Source organism: Meleagris gallopavo, chromosome 7, assembly GCF_000146605.3.
Source record: "Meleagris gallopavo isolate NT-WF06-2002-E0010 breed Aviagen turkey brand Nicholas breeding stock chromosome 7, Turkey_5.1, whole genome shotgun sequence".
NCBI classification, from domain to species: domain Eukaryota; kingdom Metazoa; phylum Chordata; class Aves; order Galliformes; family Phasianidae; genus Meleagris; species Meleagris gallopavo.
The window spans coordinates 19,338,225-19,364,999 of NC_015017.2; the positions used below are offsets into that span (position 1 = coordinate 19,338,225).

Genomic DNA, 26,775 nt, shown 5'->3' on the forward strand with positions numbered 1-26,775 from the left:
GCAATTTTTAACACAAACCTAAGCAACATTATACAACCCCCAAAGGAATGAGAGCTAAAATAAGAATAGTGATTTATTTACATCCATAAATATTTAATGACTGATTCATCCTGTTGTAATAGAACCAAAAACTCAAAGAATGCTTGACATTTAGAAGAATAGGGTTCTGCTTTCTTCAAGTGTTCTTGTTGGAATGGTGTTTGCATTGCTACTTTTGGTGCAAAACACATCACAAGTCTGTCTATAAAGTTACTTCCAGTGAATATAAAACAAAAAGTAAAATTGACATTTTAAAGAAGAGATCTTTCAGAAGAGGTAATAATCTAATAAATCATTGAAAGATATATCACCTGCTGTGAGAATGCACCTCATTAAATTATAGCGAGTTTGATGTGCAATTGTTAAATTCAAGGAAATATCCTTCAATATCTGTTTGTGTAACTGGAATTAAAAGTCAAGTTTCCTTTGATTAATATATATATATATTTTTTTTTTTACCTTCTTTGTACAGGGTCTACCTTCATCTGCAACACCCACATAATTCCAGTGAAAAATCAAGAGGGAGTAGCAATGATGTTTATTATTAACTTTGAGTATGTAACAGATGAAGAGAACATTGCATCTCCTGAGAAGTGCAATCCAATATTGCCATCCAAACTTGTAAATCGTAAGTAACTCAATGAAAGTTGTCTGCTTACCTCTACTCTTAGCTGAGAGAGTAATTAACTTGAGGATACTAATAACAGAGAGACTGCGTAATTCTATTGCCTGATTCATTTAGGATAGAATTAAAGACAATAGGAAATAAAATTTAGCAGGCCTGTTGTAAAGTTGGCAAGATAATCTCTCCGATCGTTAGTAGTACTAACATCACTGAAATAGGATATTAAAAAAATCATAAAATGGAAACATTTCACAGAAGTGCAATACCCTCGCCAAAACTTGATCATGAACTGAAAAGTGCAAAAATGCATTATAACAGGAAAAAAAACATTTCACTTTAGCCTACTGAGAACTGAATATTTCTATTTTTCTTCCTAAATAAAAAAAAGTTTAAAGATTTTATTATCTTGGATTAGCAAATATTCCCAGAAGTTACACTAGAATTATACATCTTGATTTTAATTAAATTGAAGTATTTTGATTGGGTTAAAGGAAGCAAGGTTTTTGGGATCAGCTTTTGTTTGTATTCATCCTTGAAAGAATTGTCAAAGTTAGAAAACTCCACAAAAGCCCACTTCTTACATGGTGAACAGTGTAGCTTTCTGCCCCACTATACGCAGAATGGGTGCTCTTTCGCTGACCTTCATTCACTACGCACAGCAACAGCACACGATCCTTCTGCTTTACATCTCCACACACATACCCTGCTATCACTCCAAGATCCCCAAAACACACCCTCATTTGTACAACCTTTTAGTAAAGCACAGCATGCTCTAACAGTGAATGTTAACACTTTCCGCAGAGTCTGGTTGGCTCAGCAGCAGCTGGAAATACCTTTTCACACTCTAATAATCTTTAACGTTGGTATGATAAAGGGACCTGGAACCTAAGTTTTCAAATCAACACTTCAGCTTTCTGTAGATAGAAAGCAAAGATAGTTACAATCTGCAAGAACTGAGGGGAGAATTTTCCCATTGTAAGCACTGTGTGCTACCTTAAGTGCTTCTACATTGCTAAGTTATATTGAGAAGACTGTGAGAAGCAAGCCTGTAGCACTGCATAACAGCATTACCAGGTTCTTCCCATTCTTCATAATCTAAAGATCCTGCACTGTGTCTTCTTCACAAAATGAGTGATGTATCATTGAAAGCTCTGCGACACCAAAAATTACATAAATTGGCCCCAGTGTTGTGGAAACATTCACATTTTTAAAAGTTTGCAGTTTACCTCTATAATTAATGGGGATTGCCTACAAAGCAGTATTATCATCAAGTCTGAGGAAAGAGCTGACTGGATCAGATCAAATGGGCAAAAGTAATTCCAGCTACAGCTGTACAACTCTACAAGGGCAGTAGATACAAAATTATGAAAAGTTACTATTGATGGAAGCTAACAGATTGATAATAATTGTTAAATATCACATGCTTTTATTAATGTTCCTTACAATAATAATTTGAAACTCTTAGAAACCTAAAATCTTGGGGTTTTATACTTTTCCTTATTCTGTTCTTTTTAAATTGCTACATTTCTTAATAGCTCAGGAAAACAAAAAGTGTTTTCTGGTAACATTATGGTAAAAAGCCAGTTAAAGAATATCAGAAAAAATAATAAAACTGCATCAGAAAAGAAAAAAATTACATGAAGTAAACCCCACTTGTATTTTGTTTCTATTTCAGGATGCCATGATTTTGTGCATTTTGAATATTTTACTTCCTGGTTTAAAATAACACTTCCTGGTTTTGTAACATAGTAAAACTCTCCAGTTGGTTTGTGCTGACAAAGTAGAAGGTAAAAAACCCATTGGTAAAGAATAAAAAAAAACTTTACGTCCTGAAAAAGAGCTGCTTTTTCTGTCATCTCTGATACATCAGTATACACTTTTAAAGTGTTGTCACTTAACATATTCTAAAGTAAAAGCCGCTAAAGAGGACAGCCACAACAAAAAAAAGCACTTAGTCAAAACATTCCTTTCTTATTTTACAGCAGTTATGCCTGACATGCACAGGTAATCTCCATGCCGAGCATGCTTTCAAAATACATAGTTGGAGCTCCTTGGCCCAATCAAAACTGAGAAAGTTCAAGGTGTAAATGAAGGGAAGGAAAGGTGACTTAAACCATTTTCTGCTAGTGAATTCAGCCAGATACAGAAACTGGCACAAACTACAGCACGCATGTGGCTGTTCCTACTTCCACCCAGTCACTTGTGTTGTCAGAGCAGACTGTTATGTGGGCAGGATGGTGATACAACATGCTACACAGCCAAAAATTCCTCTCTGTAGATAGAATTGTCAAGAGGCCAACTTGTACAAAGTTTCCACAAAATCTTGAAGATGTTGTGTACAGGCTAATAATGTATTTGAACTAAAACAGAAGAGACAAAGCCCTGAAATTCAGAGTCCATTAAGGCAATAAAAAAAGTCAAGAAAAAGAAAGATTTTCTTTTTAATTCGTTCGTATTCTCAACATAAAGAAAATGCAAAAAGCAGATTCTAGGATGAAGTTTATTTTTCGTCTTATTCTAATTAGAACACAAAACAGCAGGTAAAGCAGGAGACCTGTTTTCATTGGATTACATACAAAATGGACAGTAATGGGTACCGGTTCAGAGAGGAAAAAGACACAAGAAACAAAGTTCTTAAAATTCAGCAACCAATTTGGAAAATAAAAATAAAAATGGAACAACCAGCCACATAACAAATGCAATGCATCTCAAACAACAGAAATAAGCAACAGCTAATGGTAAAAGATTTCAGATTGCATTAGCATCTACTACCCAGAAGGACACAAATCATGAAAGATCCCTTTCCAGAGTTCCTTAGATTGAGTTTTCTCATATTAGAATGTCTTTTTAACATAAGAGAAAATGAAAACGTCTGAGACGGGTTGCAGGATAAAAGTGCTAAAATGTGAACAGGAAACAACAACAACAACAAAAACAGTTATTTTCCTAATAAAAATCTTTCACGTGATCAGTTTTTCTCTAGTTGGTTTATTATGAGTTTATCAAGTGTAAGCAAAAACCTATCTTTACTCTAAAAGCAGCTATCCTGCCAGATGCAGCCACAAACTGCATCTGTTTTGAACGAGAACTTACAATGGGCTCCCGACTGAAGGCAAATACATTCAAGTAAAAAAGCTTTTCATGCCATACACACAGTGCAGTCTGTTTCTGAAGGCTTGTGCACAGAAAAAACTGCAACCTGTTAAGTGTCCAGTGAACAAATGGCAAATACAGCCAGGTTCTGATTTACCATTTTGCCTGGCACATTACAGTAACAGATTTAAGAAAAAGTGCACTAAATTTCCAGGAGTCTGATGACCACATCTGAGTATAAATAATTTTATTTCTAGTCTGGTACTCAAGAGCTCCTGTCTCAGATGCAGCAAAAGGCTGAATAGGCAGTAATGTGAAAAGATATTGGCTTCACAAAGGCCATGGAAAAAAATCCTTTCAGCTGATCCTTTTGTCCCCTTTATTCTTTCTTGCAAGAATTTATCATCATTTTTCTGTGGTAGTCTGACTAATGTTCCTGTAATGAAATAGCTAAATTTTGAATAATCCTAGCATGCACCAAACCTGTAAAAAATTACTGAATCACAGCTAAGTGACTTTTCATTCTTCTGTTACATTATTTCTGTTTTCTATTTTTCAAGGTAAGCCATTCCACTAGTAAATGAAAAAAAGACTTTGTTCACATAAGTCTCCTTTAGGGGGGAAAAAAAAAGTCAGATCTCAGTGTTTAAACTTCTAAAAACTTAATGTAATGCCTTATCTATCCAATCTGTATATTCAGAGAAGTGAGGAAATTTCTTCTGTAGACATAATTGGGAACATCCCTTTCCAATAAGGATGTTTTTGTACAGTTTTCTCAGTTAAAGTGAGACAAAGTGATTTCTGCTATAGATGTCTATTCATCATCCAGTGGCTCTAAGTTCTGTCTCATTTACAGATATGAGAATTCTATTCATTCTCATTCACAGTTTTTAATAACCTCGTTTGCTTTTTATGTTGCCTTTTCTTAGGTCATGCAAATGTTTTATAATTACAGAAATTAAATTCTGTAAGCAAAATTTAAGTGTTTTTACTTTACCCCACTTCATTATATTTGTGAAGTGTTTGAAGGTATAAATACCTACTTTTCAAACAATATGGTAAATTGCATTTTGAGGTGTTAAGATCAAAATTTCTGAGCTACATAAGCCCTACTGGCTTGTTTATTTGTACAAAAACAGCTAGTTCTTATGGGCTATTCTCTGCCACATAAATTAACATTTGCCTGAAATTCACTGTGATCATAAAAACTGAATCCTAGAAGTATTCGTAATAAGTTTGCATGAATCAAAACATTTGCTTAAGTTACATAAAATTTTCAACTCTGGCTGAAATAATGAAGTAGGATAACTAGCAAAACATTCCTAGAAAGAGAACTTGTTCCTTTTAAACTCACTGTTTAAACAAAAAAGACCTTTCTGTAGATATTCTACAATGGAAAAATTCAATAAATATGTTTTTATTCTAGTATAGCAGAAAAGCCTTTTTACTAGTCTGCCAGACTACTAGTAATAGCTGTTAACTGAAATGGTCCCAACATGAGATAAGAATTCCTGTAAGTTATGCCGTACAGACTTCAATAAACCATTTTTCAAGTACTGAAACTAAAATAATTTGAGTTTAAATATTGCTTTTAAATCATCCAATGTAAGTGTCTGATTTTATTCCCAAACCTGTCCAACATTCCAGACTGTCACATTCATCTATTCAATGACTTGGATGAGGAATTTTCAAGTTTAAGGGACCAGTGGCATAAATTCATTCCCGGCATCTGACTCCACTCTCCACAGCTGTGAAATATTTTGTGCCTGTAATGCTAGTCTAATAATTGCAAAAGATCAAAATCTGTCATGACATGGATTGGACAGAAAGTCTTCCCACTCACAGAAATCAGAGCTCTAAGGACTGAATTCTATATGAAGAATGTAGTTACAGTTTTTCTACTCAGAACAGACTCACTGTGGGATTATAACATACAAATATGCACAATACAGAAAACTTCTTAGGACTCCAGTTCCAAATTTTTTCATTTTCTACCCTACAGCACACTGTTTCGGTGGCTTTTTTTAATGACCTGTATGTGCTTTTTCTAACATTTTTACTCCGGTCCATACTAAAGCAAAACTCCCAGCAATATGTAGACTAAAGAAGCTTGTCAGATGAGATAACTTCATCACAAGCTCTGTTCATTTAAGTTCCAAACATTTTGACTAGCTTGGAGAACTAAGCTATAAACTAATATTGATTCCCCAATACATTGTTCATTATCTCATGGGAGAAAGCTCAGAAAGTTATTTGATTAAGCACATAATCTCATTTGGTCAAAGACAGTTATTTGGGGATTGCCTTATTTCTGCCTTATTTTATCACTTCAAAAAAATCTATAAGCCTATTAAATACAGCCCAGAATAATTTTTCTTTCTCCTATGCAAATGAGAGGATCTGCTACATATTTTCTTGTACAAAGTTGAAGCAAAAAACATTAGTACTAATTAATAAAACTTTTCAAACAAGAAAACCCTTAAAGGTGCTTATACTTGACAAAGTTTGGCTCTATACTGATCCTAACAATGGAATTACAACTCAGGAAGAATGCTCACTTCATTCACTGAAGTTAAATAAAGTAAGCACAACTGAAATTCAGATCATATCTTTTCTTTAAGTCAAAGAATTAACTCAAAAGACGGACTTTCTTTTCCTGTCATGCAGAGCACTTTGCTGTATGAGTAAGCATAACAGTATACTAAGAGGTAAGCATGCATTTTTTTTCTAAACATTTTTGGACAATAAATTTATCACAAAATACTGTATGCTCTTTGATGCATAAGCACTTGCCACACCAAACATCACATGTAATAGCAACTCCTGACCTTGCCCAAAATGGACTGAGGAGTTTGTCCTTTTTAGCAACACAAAAGCAAATTCATCCTAAGTGAGAGCTAATCAAGAAAAATTGTGACTGAAAAAAATAAAAGTTTCTAACTAGTCAACCAGTAGGATAGCTCTGACAACTCCAATGTCAAATATATCATTTGCCTCCAAGTTACAGTGAACATTAGGTGACATGAGGCAGCGTGGAACTCGGCAAAGTAATAAAGCCAGACAACAATCAGCAGTAAAGCTGACAGAGGCACCTTTGGTACCTTCTCTTCAGAGTACTCCAAAACACCTGATCAACAGTGCACACTTTAAGATAAATGAACCGTTTTAGTCTTCTTTGACAGGCAGAGAAATACTAGTGTGGTAGCTAGATTTCCTTTACTCATGGTGGTTATTTCCAGGACTCAGACTACAAAGGAAGCCCTGCTAGATTCTGGCCCCTGTAATTAACTGTTTGCATTACAGCCTCTCCCAGCTAGGATCACAGCCCTATTGTGCTATATCTTGTATAAACAGTCAATAATAGAAGGCAATCTCTGCTTAAAGAGGTTGCAAACTAAACAGAGGGAATGAGGAATGACACAGCGTTCAGCAGCTTTCAGTGGAGATGACTTGTGCAGACAGGATAATGGAAAAAGGAACAGAAACTGACAATAAACAGGCTGTGTGGAGTCCCTGCAAAATTTCCTTTTGCTATTTAAACAGATAAGTAATAAGTATGAGAAGTGAGCATAAACGAGATTCTTGAAGTAGACCTAGGAGGTCTCCTCCAGTGATATATTTTGATTTTATTTATTTTTTTTTTTAAACAGATCTATCTATTCATTCTTTTCATGGCATTTAAAAGAGGTGGATACTGTGAGGAAACTGGAAAGACAGAATAATGATTTTGCAAAGTCATCTCCGGTTATAATACATACCCTCAAGAAAGTATAAAGGCAGTCAGTTTTGCATCATTCTCTAATAAAATAATTAAGACATTTCTGTATTATTCATAATAAGAATTAGCACAGAGAACTTAACACATTTGTGCACTAAGTTAAATTAAATTAGACATTAATCTCAAAGAGTGAGAAATTAAAATCAGAGTATCTCAGACTTAAGATGACTCTACTGGATAGAAAATATTTAAATGGATTTGACAAGCTCTCACATGGACATTGGTCATATGTCATATAATTCAACATGCAGGAGATTTTAAGTTAAGCAAACAAACTATAAATAAAACATGGAACTTCACCACCATAGTGCCTTATTTTTCATGTGTAGAATCTGTCATAGTTGCTGGACTATTTTAAGGAGCATAGCACTTGGGCAAGCTGGGCATTTCAAAGACATGAAAGCAATTGGCAGAGACATGAGACATGTAGTCAGAGCAGTTCCTCCTATGGAGAGGTGAAATATGTGAGCCCTACAAGGAATATGAAACTTCTGAGGTCATATCCTGAACAAGAGTCATGAAAAAAACCTATTCTCCCTGAAGAGAGTGTGAATTATTCAACTTCTCAGCAACTTTCTTCCAAACAAAAATTGGCATTTCCTAGCAAAGCAATGCTCACTAAGAAATTAGATGTTCTGTTTCACTATAAGTAGCATGTTAGCCTGGATACAGCTACTTCAGTTCCCTGTCGGTATTAGCAAACCATAAAGCTTAGTAATTGGAAATATACTGATCTATGTTACAAAACTGAGTAATTATCCAAGTACCTCTTAATGGAATAGTTCTTAAATTTTCCAAATAAAAGAGGCAGTGTACTTTTAGATCAATTCTTCTGCAGATTATCTATATTGAATGTTAATTCAGTCTGAGTTTGCTTGTAAAAATGTGTGAAACTTGATATTCAGCCCTCTTTTCTTAATAGTCTGTTTATATTCTGAAAACTTTTCTTTTTAAGCTAAAGCTTTTTGTAAATCTAGTTTAATTGTATTTCAGATGGTAACAACCTTTCGAGTGGTTCTTCTTCAGGTAAATCTATCTTCTAAAATTCTATCTATTAATGCCCTGTTATTGCTTTGTTCTGTTCCTACTTTTTCGGGATCTCATTACATTTCACATAACTCTACAAGAGCATAAGTCAAGATATGGCTTTTGCCTCCACTTTCTGAATACCTATTTCTGCAAAACTATAGATATAACAACTGAACTATTAAATTTAGTATAATTATATGAGATATAAAATTCAAATGTAGCAATACTTCTCAGGTTATTATTGCTAGAAGTTCTTATATGAAGAACATAAAGTTTAATGCATGAAAGGAAACACATTGTGGTATTTAGCAGTGATAATTTGCTATTAAAACAGAAGGAGTACTTCAGGCTTCCTGTCTCAGACAAAAACAACATTAAGCACTCTATGAAGTCTGGTAACTGAGATGAAGCATTGAATTTAAGAACTTGATTTAATGCATGAAATGAATTATTTCTCCTATCTATCAGAACCACCATAGTCTCAGCAAGATAGTGTAATACTATGCTAGTTGAATAATTAATGCATATAATATTTATTGATAGTTTTTTTAATTTCATCACAATTACTTTCATTTTTCTTCTTTTTCACTTTTATCCAATAAATAAAGCCACAAAAAATAAAATGAAAGGATCACATTCATTTTCATAAAAATCAAGCAATTATAAGCACATCATAATGAATAAAAGGTAACAATTATATCTCTATCAACAAACGAGAGGACGGACAGACAGTTAAGTTTTTTGGACACGAACTTCATAGTATAGAACCATTCTTTCTTTTCAGAGAGACCTTCAGTACACCTACATTCCCTAGTCAGCCAGACACAGCATAGCCCTATGTGTAGCCAGAAATTTTATTCCCTGCACATCTTACAGCTTGAAAAGCTATGTTTTGTTAGAATACCTCATAGGTGTATTTGTAAACAGGAAGATCTTGTATCACAATAATCTCAACACTACTTATAGGAGAAATACTGAAACAAGCAAATGTGCTATCACCATCAAAAGATAAAATAACTTACACTCACAAAGGAGCATAAAAATGACTGCTAATACTGAGAGTTCAAATGCAAGCTTAAATTTTAGAGAAAACTAAAAGAATAACTAAAATGCCAAAATTAAAGTAGACCACACCAGAGGATTAAAAGTGTCTGCAGTAGCTGAGAATTATAAATTTTAGCTTCTAAAGTTAATAATTGGATATGCTTTCCTTTTCCTGACTAAGAAAAAAAGAGACCCAGACCATGAAGATTATTTAATGAGCTGAATAAAAAATGATCCACTTATGTATGCTCCTCTACATCTAGGGGGAAAAAAAAAAACAACTATAATTGGCTTTTGCTGTAATTCTCTGTCCTTAGGCTTGCTGAGCCCAGACTGAAGGCAGCATCACATGCCTCAGCGTTTCCACAGAGTATATTCAAGTACATGCTGCTATTTTAGACTGCCAATGTTTAGGAACTCCATTTCTCAAAAGCAGTTGATTCCTTCAGCCTGTTGCATTAGTTATTTGATTACATTTCCAAACCTTTGAGCTGAAATTCAGTAATTGCCCACGTACATATTGCTGACATATATCCTGAAAATTCCTTCATACTAGTCACTCAGCTATCAAAAAATCTTTCAAGATAGAGCTGACTGCTCCCTTTGTGAAAGTAATTTTATTCACTACTTGGAGTAGATTCTGAACAAAAGTATAGTAGAATTAACAGCCTGTCCTTCAGAGTAGGAGTTACAGCCAACTTACTACTCTTGTCAAGGAAATCTCCCTCTTTTAAGAGCAGGCTGATCTTCGCAAATATGTATGTTGTATTCTTTAGTCTTACGTACTGGACATGTAATTAGATCTACACTATAGCCAGAGCAGTCACATATAACATAATAAATTGATCCCAGATCTGTCAATACTGTACCATAGTTATATTTTGTTTCTGAACACAGGCTGCTCATTTTAGTTTGAGCCTTTAGGACAAACAACATCATACCAGGAAACAGTTCTAAGAGCTTCTACCCCTCACTTGGTTTATCTTGTGCAAACTTTTTGGGCATTGAGCTCCTTTGCTTTGTTTTGGGAAAGTCTAAATCTTTGTTCATGGGGCAGGGAATTTGCAATTCACGACTGAAGTTTGTAAGAGTTTTCAGACCAAGTTTCCTTGTCTTTTCTTTTTTTGTGCCATAAAATTCTCCAAGACATTACTTAGTCTTTAAAAATGGCACATCTTCACTTAATACTAATACTTCCAATTTCAACTCTTGTGGTAAAACAAGGTTATCAATTTTTGTTTTCCTAGTGTTTTTTTTTCCCCCCACAGAATTATTATTAATCAAAACATGTTATCTTTCATCAACTTGAAACCTTCATTTCTCTTTAATTCTTCAATGCAAAATAATGAAAATTTTAAAAGGGAAGTTATTTTGAAAAGCTTTTTTCTTTATACCTTGAGAACAAAAACACCTTTCCAAAAATACATTGGAGGTAGAAAGCCAGATGGCATTTAATAAAACACAGAAGCACTGGTTTAATATATTAAGCTCACCTTATCTTTCTGACGTGGAATCAGATATTTCAGGATATTTTGTATATACTTTCATTCAATGCCATTTTTAAGGTGTGAGGCAATAGATTTTTTGTATGTTCTACCTAGGGCAGTGAAGTTGCCTGTTTCTCTAAGAACTTCAAATTCCACACAGAGAAATCAAGCTATGACAGACTATAGCTATAAAAAAATTTACCTTAAAAAAATATCGATGACACTTGTATTTTAGGTTCCATGAATTCTAAATATATTCTGTCCTTTGGTCTCCCAAAATATGAGACAGAACAAAAGAGTCTTTCAGAAGACAAAAAGAGTTTATTTGGGACTTTGAAGATAACTGCACCTGCCTAGAGTTTAGAAGCGTCCCCTCTTACTGGAAGTGTATTTCTGGACTGGGTTCTATTGCTTAGAAACTTTAGAAAAGGTTAGCTGAGCTAGCATGGAGAATAAATACAACTAACTTCTTACATCAGCTGCAAGTTAGTTATTTAGTAAAGCAAGATTTGAAAGGAGAAGGTGGAATCTAAGTCTGGAACTGTGGCCCAGACTTAACTGCTTTTTTCAACTGCTTTTAACAAGCACAGTTATACAAATCTGACTCAGCACAGTTTTCACCTTCAATAAAACATAAGGATTTTCATGCAACATCATCTGTATACTCATAACAGACATCCCATTACATCTCAGAAAACTTTCAGTATCACAAACCAAGATAAATCTACTCAGACATCATATCTACAGTGCTGGTGTTGTCCACTTCTGAACAAAAGATTTCATCCCATATACACTATGCCAGGAAGCCTCCATTGAGACTGCTGGTCAGTACTGGGACATTAGGCCTGGGGCCATGAATTTTGTTTCGTGCCATCTTGTATTACTACTGAGCTAAGCAATGAAGTGTGATGTAAATTAGATAAATTCTGAAGGGGCTTTCTGATAGTTTTCGCCACAGTACTGCAGGAGAGCACTGAATGTTCAACACATATAGCTCGTTATCTTTAACCTGAATAGTATTCCCCAAAGGATATTCAAGTTAAAAAGGAGAGGGATTTTAAATTTTAAGATCATCTATTACAGTTTATAGAAGAATAGGAAAAAGTTACTCATTTAAGTTTAATTTCATGCCCAAGAATCTCAGCAAGAAGCAGCATTCTCACAGTGGATTCTTTCCAGCTCAACTGCAGTTAGACAGCTGAATCAGTAATGCAGTATAACATGGTCATATTAACTTGGTGAAGCAGAAAAGACCATCTGCACCACCATGAATGTAACTAGATCAGAGTGCCAGCAAAAAAAAAAAAAAACACCAACCCTTTAACAGCAGTTAAAGCCATAAAATCTTATGAATGGTATTTTTAAGATTAATGTAATTGATTAAAGAAGTTACAGTATGTTTTACCTTTTATAATAAGCTTCCAAAATTGATTTTTAAGATACTTTCCAACTCACTTATATGCATATTCAAAATAATATTTTTAATATACTTCAATGATTTCAACTGTTAAAAATTTAAGTATAATTAGTAAATCAGAAGAAATATGCATGCTCCTAAGATCCACCAAATATTAATGTGTAGATTGAAAATTGGCACCTCTATGTGCCATCGATGAACTCACTATCTACTGCACTGTTGTGTTAGTATATTCATTAGAGTAATAGATTCAATATTAAACACTTGGAATAAAGTGGGTTGTTTTTTGTTTTTTGGTTTTTGTTTTTTTCTTCAGAAGATCCCTCACTGAAATTATGAAGCAAATAAAAGGGAAATTGTTACATGGAATCACATTTTATTTTAGGGAAAGAAGGGTCAAAATGAATGACCAGATTTCTTAAGATGTAATTGGTAGAGTCGCACAGAGTCCTGTTAAATTCATTTTCAATTCTTTGGTGAATGAAGTTGAGAGTTTGCTGATGTCATAAAATTAATCAGAATATGATGTGAGATTTGCAGACATCCCACACTGAAGTACTGAAAGGCCAAGTGATAAAACCGTGAATTACAGACTATTTTTATGTCTGTAAGAAAAGTAAGTCACTCTGCTAATCTCTAAGAATGGGAGTAGCTCATACCACTGCCAAAAGTTACTATATTAGAAATTAAAGAGTAAGAGTGATCAGAGATGTACAAGAATTTTAATATAGCTTAGTTATACTTGCATTCATCAAGGAGATCAAAAGAGATACATAGAGAAACTAGCACCTTTGACAACTTGGTTGCTGTAAACCTACTGCAAGGAGTGGTTCTTCCATGGTTATACATAAATTATGAGAATATTTGACGCAGCATACTTTCCAGAGCAAAGTACAATTGTGTATCAAAAGCAGAACAAATTCATGCAAGAAAGTTGCATCACACATCAATGATCTGAGCTCAAAACTGTGGATCAAAAGAAATTTCTAAACTGCCAACATCCAGAAATTAAATAAATAAACCAGAAGAAATATAACAACTGAGTTGTTCTTAAATTCCTTCTCCACTCATCCATGTTCAGAAACTATCAGAGGTCCTACATTACAAATCCTACCTCCTCAGTGGCCTTCAGTATAACATCTCTAGACTTTATACAGCTTTTCCTTTAAGAGCCAGGCACTCTCACTTTCATTCATTCAAAATTCAAGTTAAATTCAATAATATATATAGCACACTCTAAAATGTTAAATGACTGAGCTGTGATCAACTGTGTTGTATTAACTTATGTACAAGCATCAGTGAATTAATATCTCAAAACATTTCAGTAAGAAGTGAAAAAATCTCAGTGCTAAATATTAATGAATACTAGCTAGCTTCAAAGAGTGGTAAAACTAACTGAATAGAATGAGATCTTATCCCAACAGAATTTCTTATCCTAGTAAGTAGGAACAGCAAGACATTTTGTGACGTTCTCTGAGAAAGCATACTCGTAGTGGAAAACACATTTCAGAATAAGTGACAAGTAGTAATTAGTTAAGTTCATGTTTATGAAATGACATCTGATCCATTCAGTTATTTTGTTTTGCTACTGTTTCCTTATAATTTCTTCCATGTTTTGCTGTGTCTTCTGTTCATTAAAAGTCCTAATACCATTAGAGTTTATTATGCAGTTTTCAAGTATTCATTGACTGGATTTGTTGTTGGTTTTTGTTTGTTAAAACAATCTGAGAAAACTTTACATTTCTTACTCTATGTTTTCTCAATTTATAGCATTTTATTTGAATTTTACAATTACTCTCAGCTACCGCTATTTCTTATTGCCACAAATTTTCTTCACTTTACCTGCATTCAGCATAGCCTACTGTACAATCAATAAGCGTACAGATGTGTAAAATCAACTGATGTACAGAGTTTTAGGCTAAGTAAGATTACTGCAACGGGAAAATAATAAATGGAAAATGCTTACCAATGTTGTAGGCTCACAATATTCTCCACAATTAGTGATCTCTAGGAAAAGATCCTTCCTCACTGGCAGTCAGCACTCAAATGGGATCTAGGAGAAGTGGAGCCAGGCTCCACCCCTTCCAGTAGCACAGGTGAATTGCCTTCACCTGTGCTCCCGTGGCTGACTCGTTGCTTGCCTCAGGTGGTCAGTCAAAGGTTCAGGCTATGATTCAGCAGTTCCCATACACCTACCACATCATTTAATGTACCAAGCCCAACTAAGCCTACGTCCACAAAAATGCACAAAAAATGCATTTACTGTATGGGTGCAACAGAGGGTTGGAAGCTGCGTCATTCAAAATAAGTGCTTCATTTAAATATAAAATATAGCTGTTGAAAATAATAGCAAAACTATTGCTCAACTTATTTTTCAGAAGGATTAGCACTGTTAAATTTGTAGCCAATGAATCAATAAATCAGTATCGCAGTTTTAAGCACAAGAAATTCCACTAGTAATAAGATCCACCTGTTTCAGGATACATCTACAAAGCAAAGTAATCTAGTGCGTATATAGCCTTATACAAATACACAGATTTAAGCCAGAAAGAACCACCAGAATAGACAATCTTATTTGTTATAAAGCAGACCATAGAATCAATGCTTATTCTTTTTCTGAGCTCATTAGCTTAGATTTGACTGAAATATGAAGTTCTCTGGAATTTAACAAGCCTCCATACTGTTTACACTCCCAATGCAAAACACTATTAAGAATAGGTTAATTATTTATAGCTATTATTATGCAATCTCAATTTGCGTAAAGAAAAAATTTAGATTTTCACGACAAGAACCTAACACAATCTTTTCTTTGTTGTGTTTTTTTTTTTTTTTTAATTTAATATATTTACATGTAGGCAAACTTTTTGGGTTCCGGTTACCTGGATTGAGACTTCTAACATACAGAAAACAGTCCTTACCACAAGAGGATCCCGATGCAGTGATAATCGACTCATCTAAGCACAGCGATGACTCAGTGGCTCTGAAGCACTTTAAATCACCTACAAAAGAAAGTTGTAGTCCTTCAGAAGTGGATGACACAAAAGCACTGATTCAACCAAGTAAATGTTCACCTATGGTTAATATATCAGGACCTCTCGACCATTCATCACCTAAACAGCAATGGGACAGACTTTACCCAGACATGATACAGACAAGCAATCCACTAACCCATTCCAGATCAAAGGAAAGCATTTGTAGCATACGGAGAGCATCTTCAGTACATGACATAGAAGGATTTAACGTCCACGCGAAGAACATTTTTAGGGACCGTCATGCAAGTGAAGGTATGGTAGAAAAAAAATCAGTCAGTATTCTGTCTTTCATTAAGGGAGATTTTCACGATTTTTCACAGTGATTATCAATTTGTAAGGAAAACTACATATACTCATCTATAGACATTCAAAATCACAATAAAAATATTAAGGGAGAAAATAAGCCAGTTTTGGGAGGGTTTTGTTTGTTTGTTTTTTACTCTAAATACTGCTTTTCGTGTCTAAACAGACCAGTGAAATCATGGAGTTGTTCTTAGACCACCATCTGCCTTCTGTACAGGAAAACAGCAAAATTAGGCCCAGCATCTGTAAAACTAATATTCGTACTAGGGGAGGAAAAAAAAAAGATTCAGACAATTAAGCCAGAACTGCATGCACAGTTCTGTCCTCATACTCACACCTAATATCTCTTTATAGTATGGAATCCTACTTCAGAGATGGAACAGCTTATTTTTTTAAAATAATCTCTTTTGCATATTGTATATATTCACTAACCCAAAACTAATGCTTTTTCTTACACACTGGAGAATAATCTCCTCAGTAACTCCTGTGAAAAGCTTAATGGAATGTCTAGTGAAATACATTAAATTTATATTAAGCAGCTCAACTAAGCGCAAACTACCCCATGCACAATCATGGAGTACAACTCATGGTTTCTTCATGTTGAAGAAGGGAATGATGGGAAATTTAAGAAAAAGAGGTTTCAAAACTCTGAATGGAAAAGTATTTTGTAACTGACTTCTACAGAAAATTGCCAAATATACAATGCTTTTATAGATACTAATGACTTGTGTAATTTTTATTCAAGCTCAATGGCAAGTAATGTATGTGGAATATTTTAAGAATTCAGAAACATGTGAAACCTGTACTCACTCTTTCATAACATAAGAAAATGAGTTCTCATTTTCCATGATTGCTCATTTTTCTCCTCTCATTCATTAACTCCAAGTGTAAAATTCACTTAAGTTCTCCTGCCTTTGGTAGGAGGTATGCAGAAGGTATGCAGCAATGTTTCTGCTTTCTTACATGTCCTAAAATGTAAGTCTGAGTGCTCCACTCTCACTCAGACTAATTCCTACAACAGCAGAAGTGATCATTCCTTATGCTACACCTGTATTAAATATAATAGAGAAATGCTTTTTCTTTTAATCATTTTTTGCTTCTTTTACACTCCAGTTTTTTCAGCACAAGTGAACCTGAAAATTCAATTAAGTCTATTCCAAACTGTGGCATTTTGGTATATTTCATTTTCACATTCAAGCCAAGATTTCAAGATCAGGACCTGGAGCCAAAGATACCAATGTTTACACATGTCTTTTGGAATGCTACAGATGCTTCATTTTGGTTTTAACTTCCCCAAATCTAAACCAGCATATCAAATAAAACACATTTAAATAATATATATTTTGTCAGTTCCTATTTTCAGAACTTATTCTGATTAAAGCACTTCACAGATGGTTCTTGAAATGTGTAAAAATTAAGTTTTATTATTAAGTTTTATTGGTTATAATGGTATAAAGTTCATGCAGAAATAGCCATACAGTTTAATATTGTCTGCATGGAAGAGCAAAAGATTTCAAGCTCCATTTCACTGAGTAGTATTTTTCAAGTTTTAGATACTAAGAACATTTTACTATGAGAAGCAGATAACACATTTAAATTCCTCTGACATCTTACATCCTTACAGTGTAAACAGATAAAACAGTATCATCCCATTTTACTTTGCATACAAAACAGTAGAGAATCTGTCCCTCTATTTAGGTTACGTATAGACATTCTAAAAAAAGTACAGCAGAAGAGACGATAGTTCTCAGTGTTCCACTAGAATTATCAACCGTACTTGATGCCATCTTCTTCCAATTATGTTTGAATTTGGCACCTTATGCTAAAAAGATATTTAAGTTTTACTAGAAAGTCCCACATGCCTTAACCTTGAGCTGCAACCCCCCACCGATATGATCTACATAAGTCAGGTGTAATGCAATGGAAAGCGCAACAACAGCAGAGCAGCAAGGTCCTAGGCCACAGCAAGTAAGGACTTGCTCAAATGCAACAGCCATGGGCACAGACATAAAGGCAAGAAGCTGCTTACCTTCAGAAATCCTCAGGTACACAGGGACATCAAGACATGCCCTTGCCTCCACTGCAAACCCTTAAACGAGGCATGGGAAGGGATGGATCCTGGCTCCACTCCTTCTGGTCACTCAGCGCATTACACATGCCTGAACTCCCTTGGATTAGCCCTGCTTTCCCACCAGGTGCTCCATCACTGTTTCAAACCCTGACTTTGCATTTCTGCTACATAGGCAACCAAGATTCAGCCTAAATCCTCTTCTTTGGACTACAGATTCTGATCAGAAGCTGTAGATACTACTGAAGAATATAAAACCCTAGTTACTTACAGTACATAAAAGTAAACTCCAGACCTAATGTGGTATAGCAACAATCATACACTGAGAGGTATTACATTAAAAATGACAATTTAGGATTGTAAGTTCATTTGGGCATACTCAATTTAATTCCATCCTGTAGTTACCTGTTTGATAGCAAAAACAGCAGGGCAGGAACTGTAGTATTCCACCAAACTGCAGCTGAACTCTTCTCATCTGAAGCGTGAGCAAACCGATTTTGCAGGCAGGTACACCAGTACATATTAGGAACTTTACTGTTTTCAGGAAGAGTGCTCAGTCATTTATGCAGTCTTCAAGCTTCTTTGAGAGTCTGATATCCAAAGTAGCTGACAGTGGCTGGTAGCACCCAGGAACACAGCTGTTCCCGCCAACCTCGGGGCCCTCACACGCTCACAGAGCCCCTGCAGCCAGGCAGAATGAGCTGCACGAAGGGAGGGCAGCCTGGGGGTCATGTACATCCCTGAGAAGGTAGGGTTGTACCCATTCACATGTGTGACTTCTTTAAATAATAACTAAACAGATTGATCTCAGGTGAGGGTTCAGGGATGAAAGTGCCTGTACATCACAAAGATAGCTTCTCTGCTGTTATTTCCCACAAAGGTACCAACCAGTGTGCTAAAAAAAGGTTTAAGGCTCATCCTTCTCCTCAGCGGTTCCTCAGCATTAGTTAGAAAGGGCACTGCTCAGCTTGCTGCTACGTTAGAAATAGTTCTGGGAGACGTAACTCCTCCTATGAGTACTGGGAAGGTGCGGGGTGTGTGTGAGACCACCCACGCAGCCCTTGCTGCCGGCCTGGGTTGCCCACAGCTGTGGGTGTCTCAGTCCGGCTTAATTGCATTTGACTAATTGCTGTCTTGTGGGTTAGATCTTCGGATTTCCAAGCCAGCATAGGGCTTGTGGGGAAACTACGTTGTTTTGCTGTTAAAGCAAGTTAGAGCTAATCGTACTCATTTTTGCAGCTCTTACTGATCAATTCCAAACTGTTTTACAAGCTGTTCTTTGATTGCCAAAGTGACTTCATCTTGCCTAAAATTTTACATAATATAATCATTTTAATTCCAGCCACATATATTTTGAAGCAACGGTTTCTGCTTTTTCTGATGTAGATTTTAGTTGTCTTTTTTTCTCTCTTTTTCTTTGCTTTTATTATGCTGAAAACCAGACAATGGTCGCAATGTCAAAGGTAAAGTATCCGTCTAGACTATACCTTCCAGTGTCTCTACAGCCACACTTTTTGGCATGTTATTTTGCCTGCTGTATGAAATGTTCAAAAGCAACATTCTCATGCTGACCCCTCTAGAGCCAGGCCCATTACTGAAATTATTCATGTTTAACATGTAGTTATTCTCTTAATTATTGTCCCAAAGCACTAACTACCAATCCCTGGAAAAAGTGAAGGCATAGTTAAACGGTTATTGCACTTAAGTATCTGCTAATTCAAACGTAAAGGAAGGGTCGTCGTTCAGGTCGTTTAACTCATTACTGCTGTCTAAGCAGGCAAAACTTCTGTTGAAGCAACCAGGAGTTTTACCTGTGAAAGGATGTAAAATCAGGCTGGGCCACTAATTAACGATCCATTGTACTAAAGAGGCTACTTGTCAGTTAACTCAAAAGTAAAAGAATTATTAATTAGGAATCCTATGGAAATATCTTCACTTTATTCCTGTTTTGTTTCCTTAAAACTAGTTTCACGTTCCTGGATGGCAGGGGGTATGGTTTCAAGCTTCCGTTAGCGTTAAAGTGTGCATGCATGCACTTCATTACCAGTTATATGTTCAAATAATACTTCGTGCAGTTACAGAGTTGTTTCTATTCACCAGCACTGAGCTATGTCTTTTATCAGCATTTTGAAAATCATCCATCTGTAAAAAACAATGATTAAATTGTTCGGTTATTTTAGCTATGTCTGAAAACCAGTTTGTGATTTCATGCATGATGCAAAAAGTGTGCATACTTGGTAAAGTCTTCTCTTTAAACTGCATGCACTGCATGAGCTAGATTTTGTAGAGTGAGTCATGGACTATGAAATCATTGCATTTGCTTCATGTTATGTTGGTAAAGTCTTCGGGGGAAAAAATGCATTCATTGTACTCTAAAACAGCTTTCATAAGTGTATTTACTGTTTGTGAAAGATGTTGGCTTGACAGCTCAGAAAGTGAAATCCTTTGTTAATGCATTTTGTAAGCAGGGGCAATGTAATCCTACCATAAAAATGGGGAGTTCACATTAAACCTTAAAGAATCCCCTTTATACAGTAGGCAGAAGCATATTGTTCTCCCTGCTTATTTAATTCTTTCCTGTTCTGCTGAAAGTGTCAATGAAGGTGCCAATTAGTGTCAATTGTGATTTGTTATGGACCTCCTTTTCTCCTTCCTGCTATGAGAATATAGGAAAAGTCCACTAGCTCTCAAGTAGCAGCCCACATTGTACTTAAGGTTTAGTAAGGGGTTTTAATTAATTACCATCATCAATTTTATATATATATATATAAGCTATATATATATATATATATATATATTTCACCAGTTTTTAATGCAAAAGAAGGTGGTTAAAAAAGGTTTTATTCTCATGTGCGATTAATTTAAATCTGATATCATATGCTAAGGCATGAATGTTACATAGAGGAGAGAGTAATTCCCTTTGGAACAGAAGCAGTATAAGATTTAAATCACAGAATGCAAAACTTCAGTGCAGTTTAAGCTTCTATAAAGTTACCATTATAAAAAAAAAAATTATCTAATTGTGGATTTGGTTAAGCTCTCTTAGTTTTCTTTACTTTAGAGTTTCTTGGGTATCAAGAATTTCATTCATCTGACGGATGATTCCATCTAGGTGTTCCACTCATGTTTAAGCCTACTCAATATTCAAAAACTAATTGCTACAATTATGTAGAGAAGTAGAGCTGAAAAAAAAAGCAGTCTATCCCTGCACAGTACACACCAGCCAGATCAGCCCCTTTGCTAATTTCTGAGGTCACTGTGAGCCCTGCATTATTTTGAAGAACATTTTTAAATGAAAAAAGTAGATGGTGGAAAAGGTGTATTCAAGTCCTACCTATGCTAAAAAGTGTTCAAGCATAATATCCTATTTCTTCTTCTTTCTAGTGTCTTCAATACCGGTGTTTCTAGCATAAAGATAGAAAGAAAGATTGTATTTTTTTTTATTTTTTTTTTTTTTAGTTTTAGTGATTAGGATACTCACCCACAAGTTGTGTTTCTCTTACATCAAATCATTGGACAAAATACTGAAAGGTCTTTGAGAGCAGAAACACTGGGTTGAAGGGGAGCACCTTACTTTCCAGTGCTCTCCTTTGTGAGCTTGAATATCTTTCTGCGCAGTGGTGCTACCATAAAGTGGTTTATCGAGAAACTCTCTAAGACTCAAGTTGGAATCTTAGAATGTTGGCATTCTTTAATATCAGCACTGGATGCATAGGGGATACTCTCCTCCTATCAGAATACCTTGCACAAAGAGATCTTCAGTTTATGTGTTCAGGTCTTCCTGGAGGTAAATACATATTCCATATAAGACTTGTGGAACTTTCCTTATTGACACAAAGTCTCAAGAACCTCCCTTATCTGTTCAATGCAAAATGTGGTGGAACTTCCCATATCTATTCAATGCAAAGACACAGACCCTTCCCACTATCTAAACAAACTGCAAGGTTTTCCATTCAGGATCTTAGCAAGCTACAACTTGAATCAGTGGCACAATTTGAAGTGGAGTAAGGGAGGGTTTTTTCCTCTGGTTTACATTATAACCTATAGTTTGTACGAATTCGGGAAGCAAAAAGCACATATATGAATTTTTGTAAGCTAACAAAGCAAATGAAAAGTTTGCTTCTTTAAAAGCCGTTCTAAACCAAGTAGAGCAGAGACACAATCTTCACCTAAAGAATTTGACAGACAACTAATGACAACAACAACAACAACAACAACAACAACAAATCAAAAAAGCCCTACTTTGATATTGAAAAGATGAAGCATAAAGTTGTAAGCATAAAAAATAAAGGTATTGACATTCACAAAACAGCTTTGAGCTCTGAGTCCCAAGTAAAATCTTGAGAGATCAAGTTATAGAATTCACCAGTGCCTAAATTTACCCACAGCATGCTCCAGGCAGCTGGTTGCTTTGAATTTACTTATTCACACATTGCAAATACAGCCCATCCCCTGTTTACTCAGGCTTGTCATATAGCCTTATTCTGTCTTACAGGCTGGTTATGAATTGTAGCACCAGTTCTTGTTTTCCTCCAAGGAATTAAAAAGAAAAGAAAAAGTAAAAGATAAACCACTGGATTCTTGCTCTTATCCATTACACCATTAGGACACAGTAAGGTTCTCATGCAGATATGAAAATAAATCTTAAATCCCACATTTTATTTTACTGACAGCAAGATCAGGACTTCTAATTAAATCCACAACTGCTTGTTGTTGTCCATACATCTGTAGAGTTCTCTTTTCCAGTCTTATTCTCAAAACCAAACTTTCCTTTTATGAATATTTTTCATTTCTAGACCAAGTCTATCATGACAGTGCAAAATAATTTTACTGATCAGTCATACTGTTTACTTGTACAAATAGTTAAGTCCAATATTTAAAAGACTAATTATGATGGATATGTACCTCATGAGGTGTGGTACTTCATACTTTTTATTTAACATGACTCATTAAAGTAATGCAGCATGATTGTCTATTAAATACTCTATTAATATTCTACATATGGTTGTCCCTATTATTTTCAATATTTTTTTGTACACAACAGCTAAGCCAACACATTTTGTGAGTTTGTGACTCCTCAAAATTAGTCTTTAAAGACAATGTTAGACAAAGGTTAATATTAAATTGGTTAAATACAGAGTCCAGTCCATTTTTTGGTTTGCCAGAAGGCATTTTTGAACTAACCAAACAGTTACTAACTAACAGGTGTGATAACAGAGCCTTTGCTCAGTTCAGACACTTCTAAAATTACGTCCAATTTCTGCTTTTATAAACAATATGAAAATATAGTATTTATACTCAGCCAGAATAACCACAGAGCATGCCTGTTAAAATGAAAACAACTAGGCATGGACCTGGTATGCCTTTTGTATTCCACGGACTTCATATAGAAGGAGGCTTTAAATAAAGGAATTCGTATATTTACATCCAATAATGAAATTGATTCTGATTAGTGGTAGAATTATTGTTAAAATGTGGATAATTTTACTAATAGCAAGAAGCTACTTCTAATATATCCCACTTAAATATTAATGATATCTTATGTCTGTGCATTTCTCAAACACTAAATAAGTTATCTGATTTTTCAGGACCTTTTAATCATATCAAATCAAGCCTGTTGGGATCCACATCGGATTCAAATCTCAACAAGTACAGCACAATCAACAAAATTCCTCAACTCACCCTGAACTTTTCAGATATCAAAAATGAAAAAAAATCTTCATCTCCTCCTTCTTCGGAGAAAGCAATTATTGCACCTAAGGTGAAAGATCGAACGCACAATGTAACAGAGAAGGTTACCCAGGTAAGGTACTACTTGTTATTTGAGCTAATTTTCAATTTTACGAAGCTGATTACCGATACTTTAGGTCTCTATATCTTTTTCACAAATAGTTTGGATTTCCTTGGAAGGTTTGACTTACTTCACCTCCAATTTAGTTTCTCAAGGTAGTTTACAGTATTTGATGATTCTGCTTAAAATCTGTTAAAAAGGTATTATGTTTTGAATAGAGTAAACAATTTAAAGGTTTCAGCTATCTAGTTTTCAATAGGGAAAAGCTGTACTAAGTATCAGGTGTCCAAAGGAAGTCTCTTAATTTCTGTGATTCATGCCAGCAAAAAGTATTGGTTTCATTCTTCTTTCTTAATTTTGTGAATCATTGATTAGTGCAAGACACAATATGATAACAAATCATAAGTGTCTGTGCTACTGATGTACGTATCATAGTTCTGTCTTGTATTTTCTGCACCAAGTCTTTGTCTTTTCGTAATGCTTTTTCCTGTGGGTAGCTTTTTCATATGAGTACATCAAAAAGCTTGACAAAATGAAGAGCAGATACCTTTGAACTGGATGTATGATATCATCTCTCATCCTTGGGAATGAGGCACGCAACCAAATCTGAAAACAATTCAAGATAATGTTGTTTTGATGAATGTCTAGTTTAGCAAGATAGGCTTGTGCTGGTGCTTATCAATAGATAAATTTAAAGTCTAGCATACTGCTAGCTGAATTGTGCCATTTCTACGTCTGCTTCTTGTGCAGAAAGTGAGAATTCATGATCACAATACACAACTGGAAAGATTTTACCTTTCTAAGTTAGTGTTTCCTGAGCAGAGATATCTCAGCATGCTAGCTCACCCATGCAAAGAAAGTGATTGCATATGATCCTGATAGGAAATGTGAGAGGGATGAGGAGTTCTTTTCTGCCTTTTTGTCCTTGTCAGTTATTGAGGATAAGGGCCAGTATACACACAGTTTTTTTTCTGTGTGCAAACAACATGAATACTGTTTACACGTATATTTACACTATGCATTTTACAGGTATGTTAAAGAAACTGCAATATGAAACCACACTCTCAAATGATCTCATTAAAGTATAATATTCATATAAATACATTATGTTGTGAATGGCTGTTCTACAGAACAAACTCTGCAGAATCCAGTTGTTCGTTTGATTGTGCAAAGATCTTCACAGTAAAGCAGTATGCTATTCACCATTTTATGAATTTTTACAGTATTAACTTTTCAATTTCTTAGCTTTCTGAAGTACAGAGAACAACATAGACCTACTACCATTAATTTCCAGATAGTGGTTTGCAGGAGTAAATTTTTTTTCTTTAGGCAAACAAAGGAGCCAATAGTTATATCAGTATTTTTACTTATTTATAAATTAAATTAAAATATCACAATTATATTTACTGTCTATTAGGTACAGACTTCTTTGGAAAACCTAATTCAACTTTGTCTTATGGAGTCAAATTCCAGAGGTTTATATTGCATGAATAACACAGTTACTGATTCCTAATGGGTAGAACACTCTGGGAATATAACAAAAGATCTGGAACAGTTTTATGTGTGAGCTAAGCTCCAAGTTTCATCACTTATTAATAAGCTGTTAGGACATAGACAAAAGATATAAGGGTTGGATATTTGATTGAATGCCTAAATTTCAATCAAATCTTTAGAGGCTTGATCGTAAGTGATTTTAAGCAAATTGTTGAAGACCATAGAGAGACTTCCTGCTCTTCATTCACTACATGGCTGAAATATTGTCTTCCAAAATTTCTTGTTGCTATATCTGCGAAAGATAATTCTGTCTTATATGTTTGCTTTGCTAGAAGAATGAAGTAAGTAATAAACTCCAGCACAGGAGGTAGCAGAGCTAGAGAAGAAAATAAAATGATGAGAATGAGCATATTTCTTCAGCCTAAGAGAAATACATCACTCTCTGAAGGCAGTCTTCAGCTAAACTGAAATTCAATTTTACATTTGTACTATAGTAATGTATGAACATTAGCAAGGACAGTGGCCTTGGTGGTGATGGGATGGTGGCTGGACTAGATGATCTTAAAGATCTTTTCCAACCTTAATGATTCTATGACAGGCTACCAGTATGCAAGGTCCTTTAAAAAATAATGAGATACAATGCTCTTTATTCAAAAATCTCTGTAAGCACTGGGTCATCCCTTGAGGGTCCATCCACTTGCAGACTGGAGAAGGTTAGCTGTGCTTTGTATTAGAATACAGGTAGAAATTCCATCAGAAAAAATTTTGCCTAAAATATCTTTCAATTTAGTACTAACCTGCCTTCCCCAGACCAGACTGCATATTCTCTCCATTACCTCTATGCCTGATAGTTTCTGTACTTCTACTCCCTGTGACAGATACAAAAATGAATGTATTGTACACTCTCCTAAAGAAACACAGATAGAAGCTCTATCAGTTCTATCTTGAGATCAGTTAGTGCCTAAAATGTAATTGGATTTTTATCTTTCATATATTTTGTCTGTGATAGCCAACTTGAATCTACAACCATTCTACTTTCTTCCTCGGTTAGTTGTGAAAGATTTAATCTCTCCCAGATCCATTTTGATATGTTTTTAATTATTCATTGCAGTTATACATAGAAATCTCTTCAAAGATAATATGGCAAAAAGTCAAATTACATTAAAAAGACTAATTTTTAGAAGTTATGTAAGCATGAGTGAAGCTTTATTGGTTATTTCAAAATTCTAACTGGATAATTCAAGCCATACTGCCAAGTTTATATCTAATAGTGAAACTGTTATGGGGAAAAAAAAATCTATGTTTATTCTCAAAACAACATCATATCATTAAGTTTATATTATGAAAATCCCAATTCATCTAAAACTTCTAGGAACACTGATGATAAGTACATTTAAAATTAAATTTGATTTGCACTACGTACTCATGTTGGCACAGTTATCTAATACGTAAATCTATGAAGCAGCATCAGAAACCCACAGAGGACATTATGACCAATTGAATCTATAGGTCAGTATTAGGAAAAAAGAGAAGAAAAGGAAAGAAAAGGAAAGAGAAAAAAGAAAAGGAAAAAAA

General features: G+C 34.8%; 1 protein-coding gene across 1 annotated transcript in view; it reads left to right on the top strand.

Moving 5' to 3' along the window:
- KCNH7 (potassium voltage-gated channel subfamily H member 7) overlaps positions 1-26,775 on the top strand; it is a 173,197-nt gene that overhangs the window by 117,335 nt on the left and 29,087 nt on the right. Inside the window, exons 8-11 of the mRNA XM_031554296.1 lie at positions 512-667; positions 8,529-8,561; positions 15,368-15,796; positions 23,504-23,718. Coding sequence (XP_031410156.1) covers positions 512-667; positions 8,529-8,561; positions 15,368-15,796; positions 23,504-23,718 — 833 coding nt within the window. The remainder of the gene's footprint in view (positions 1-511; positions 668-8,528; positions 8,562-15,367; positions 15,797-23,503; positions 23,719-26,775) is intronic.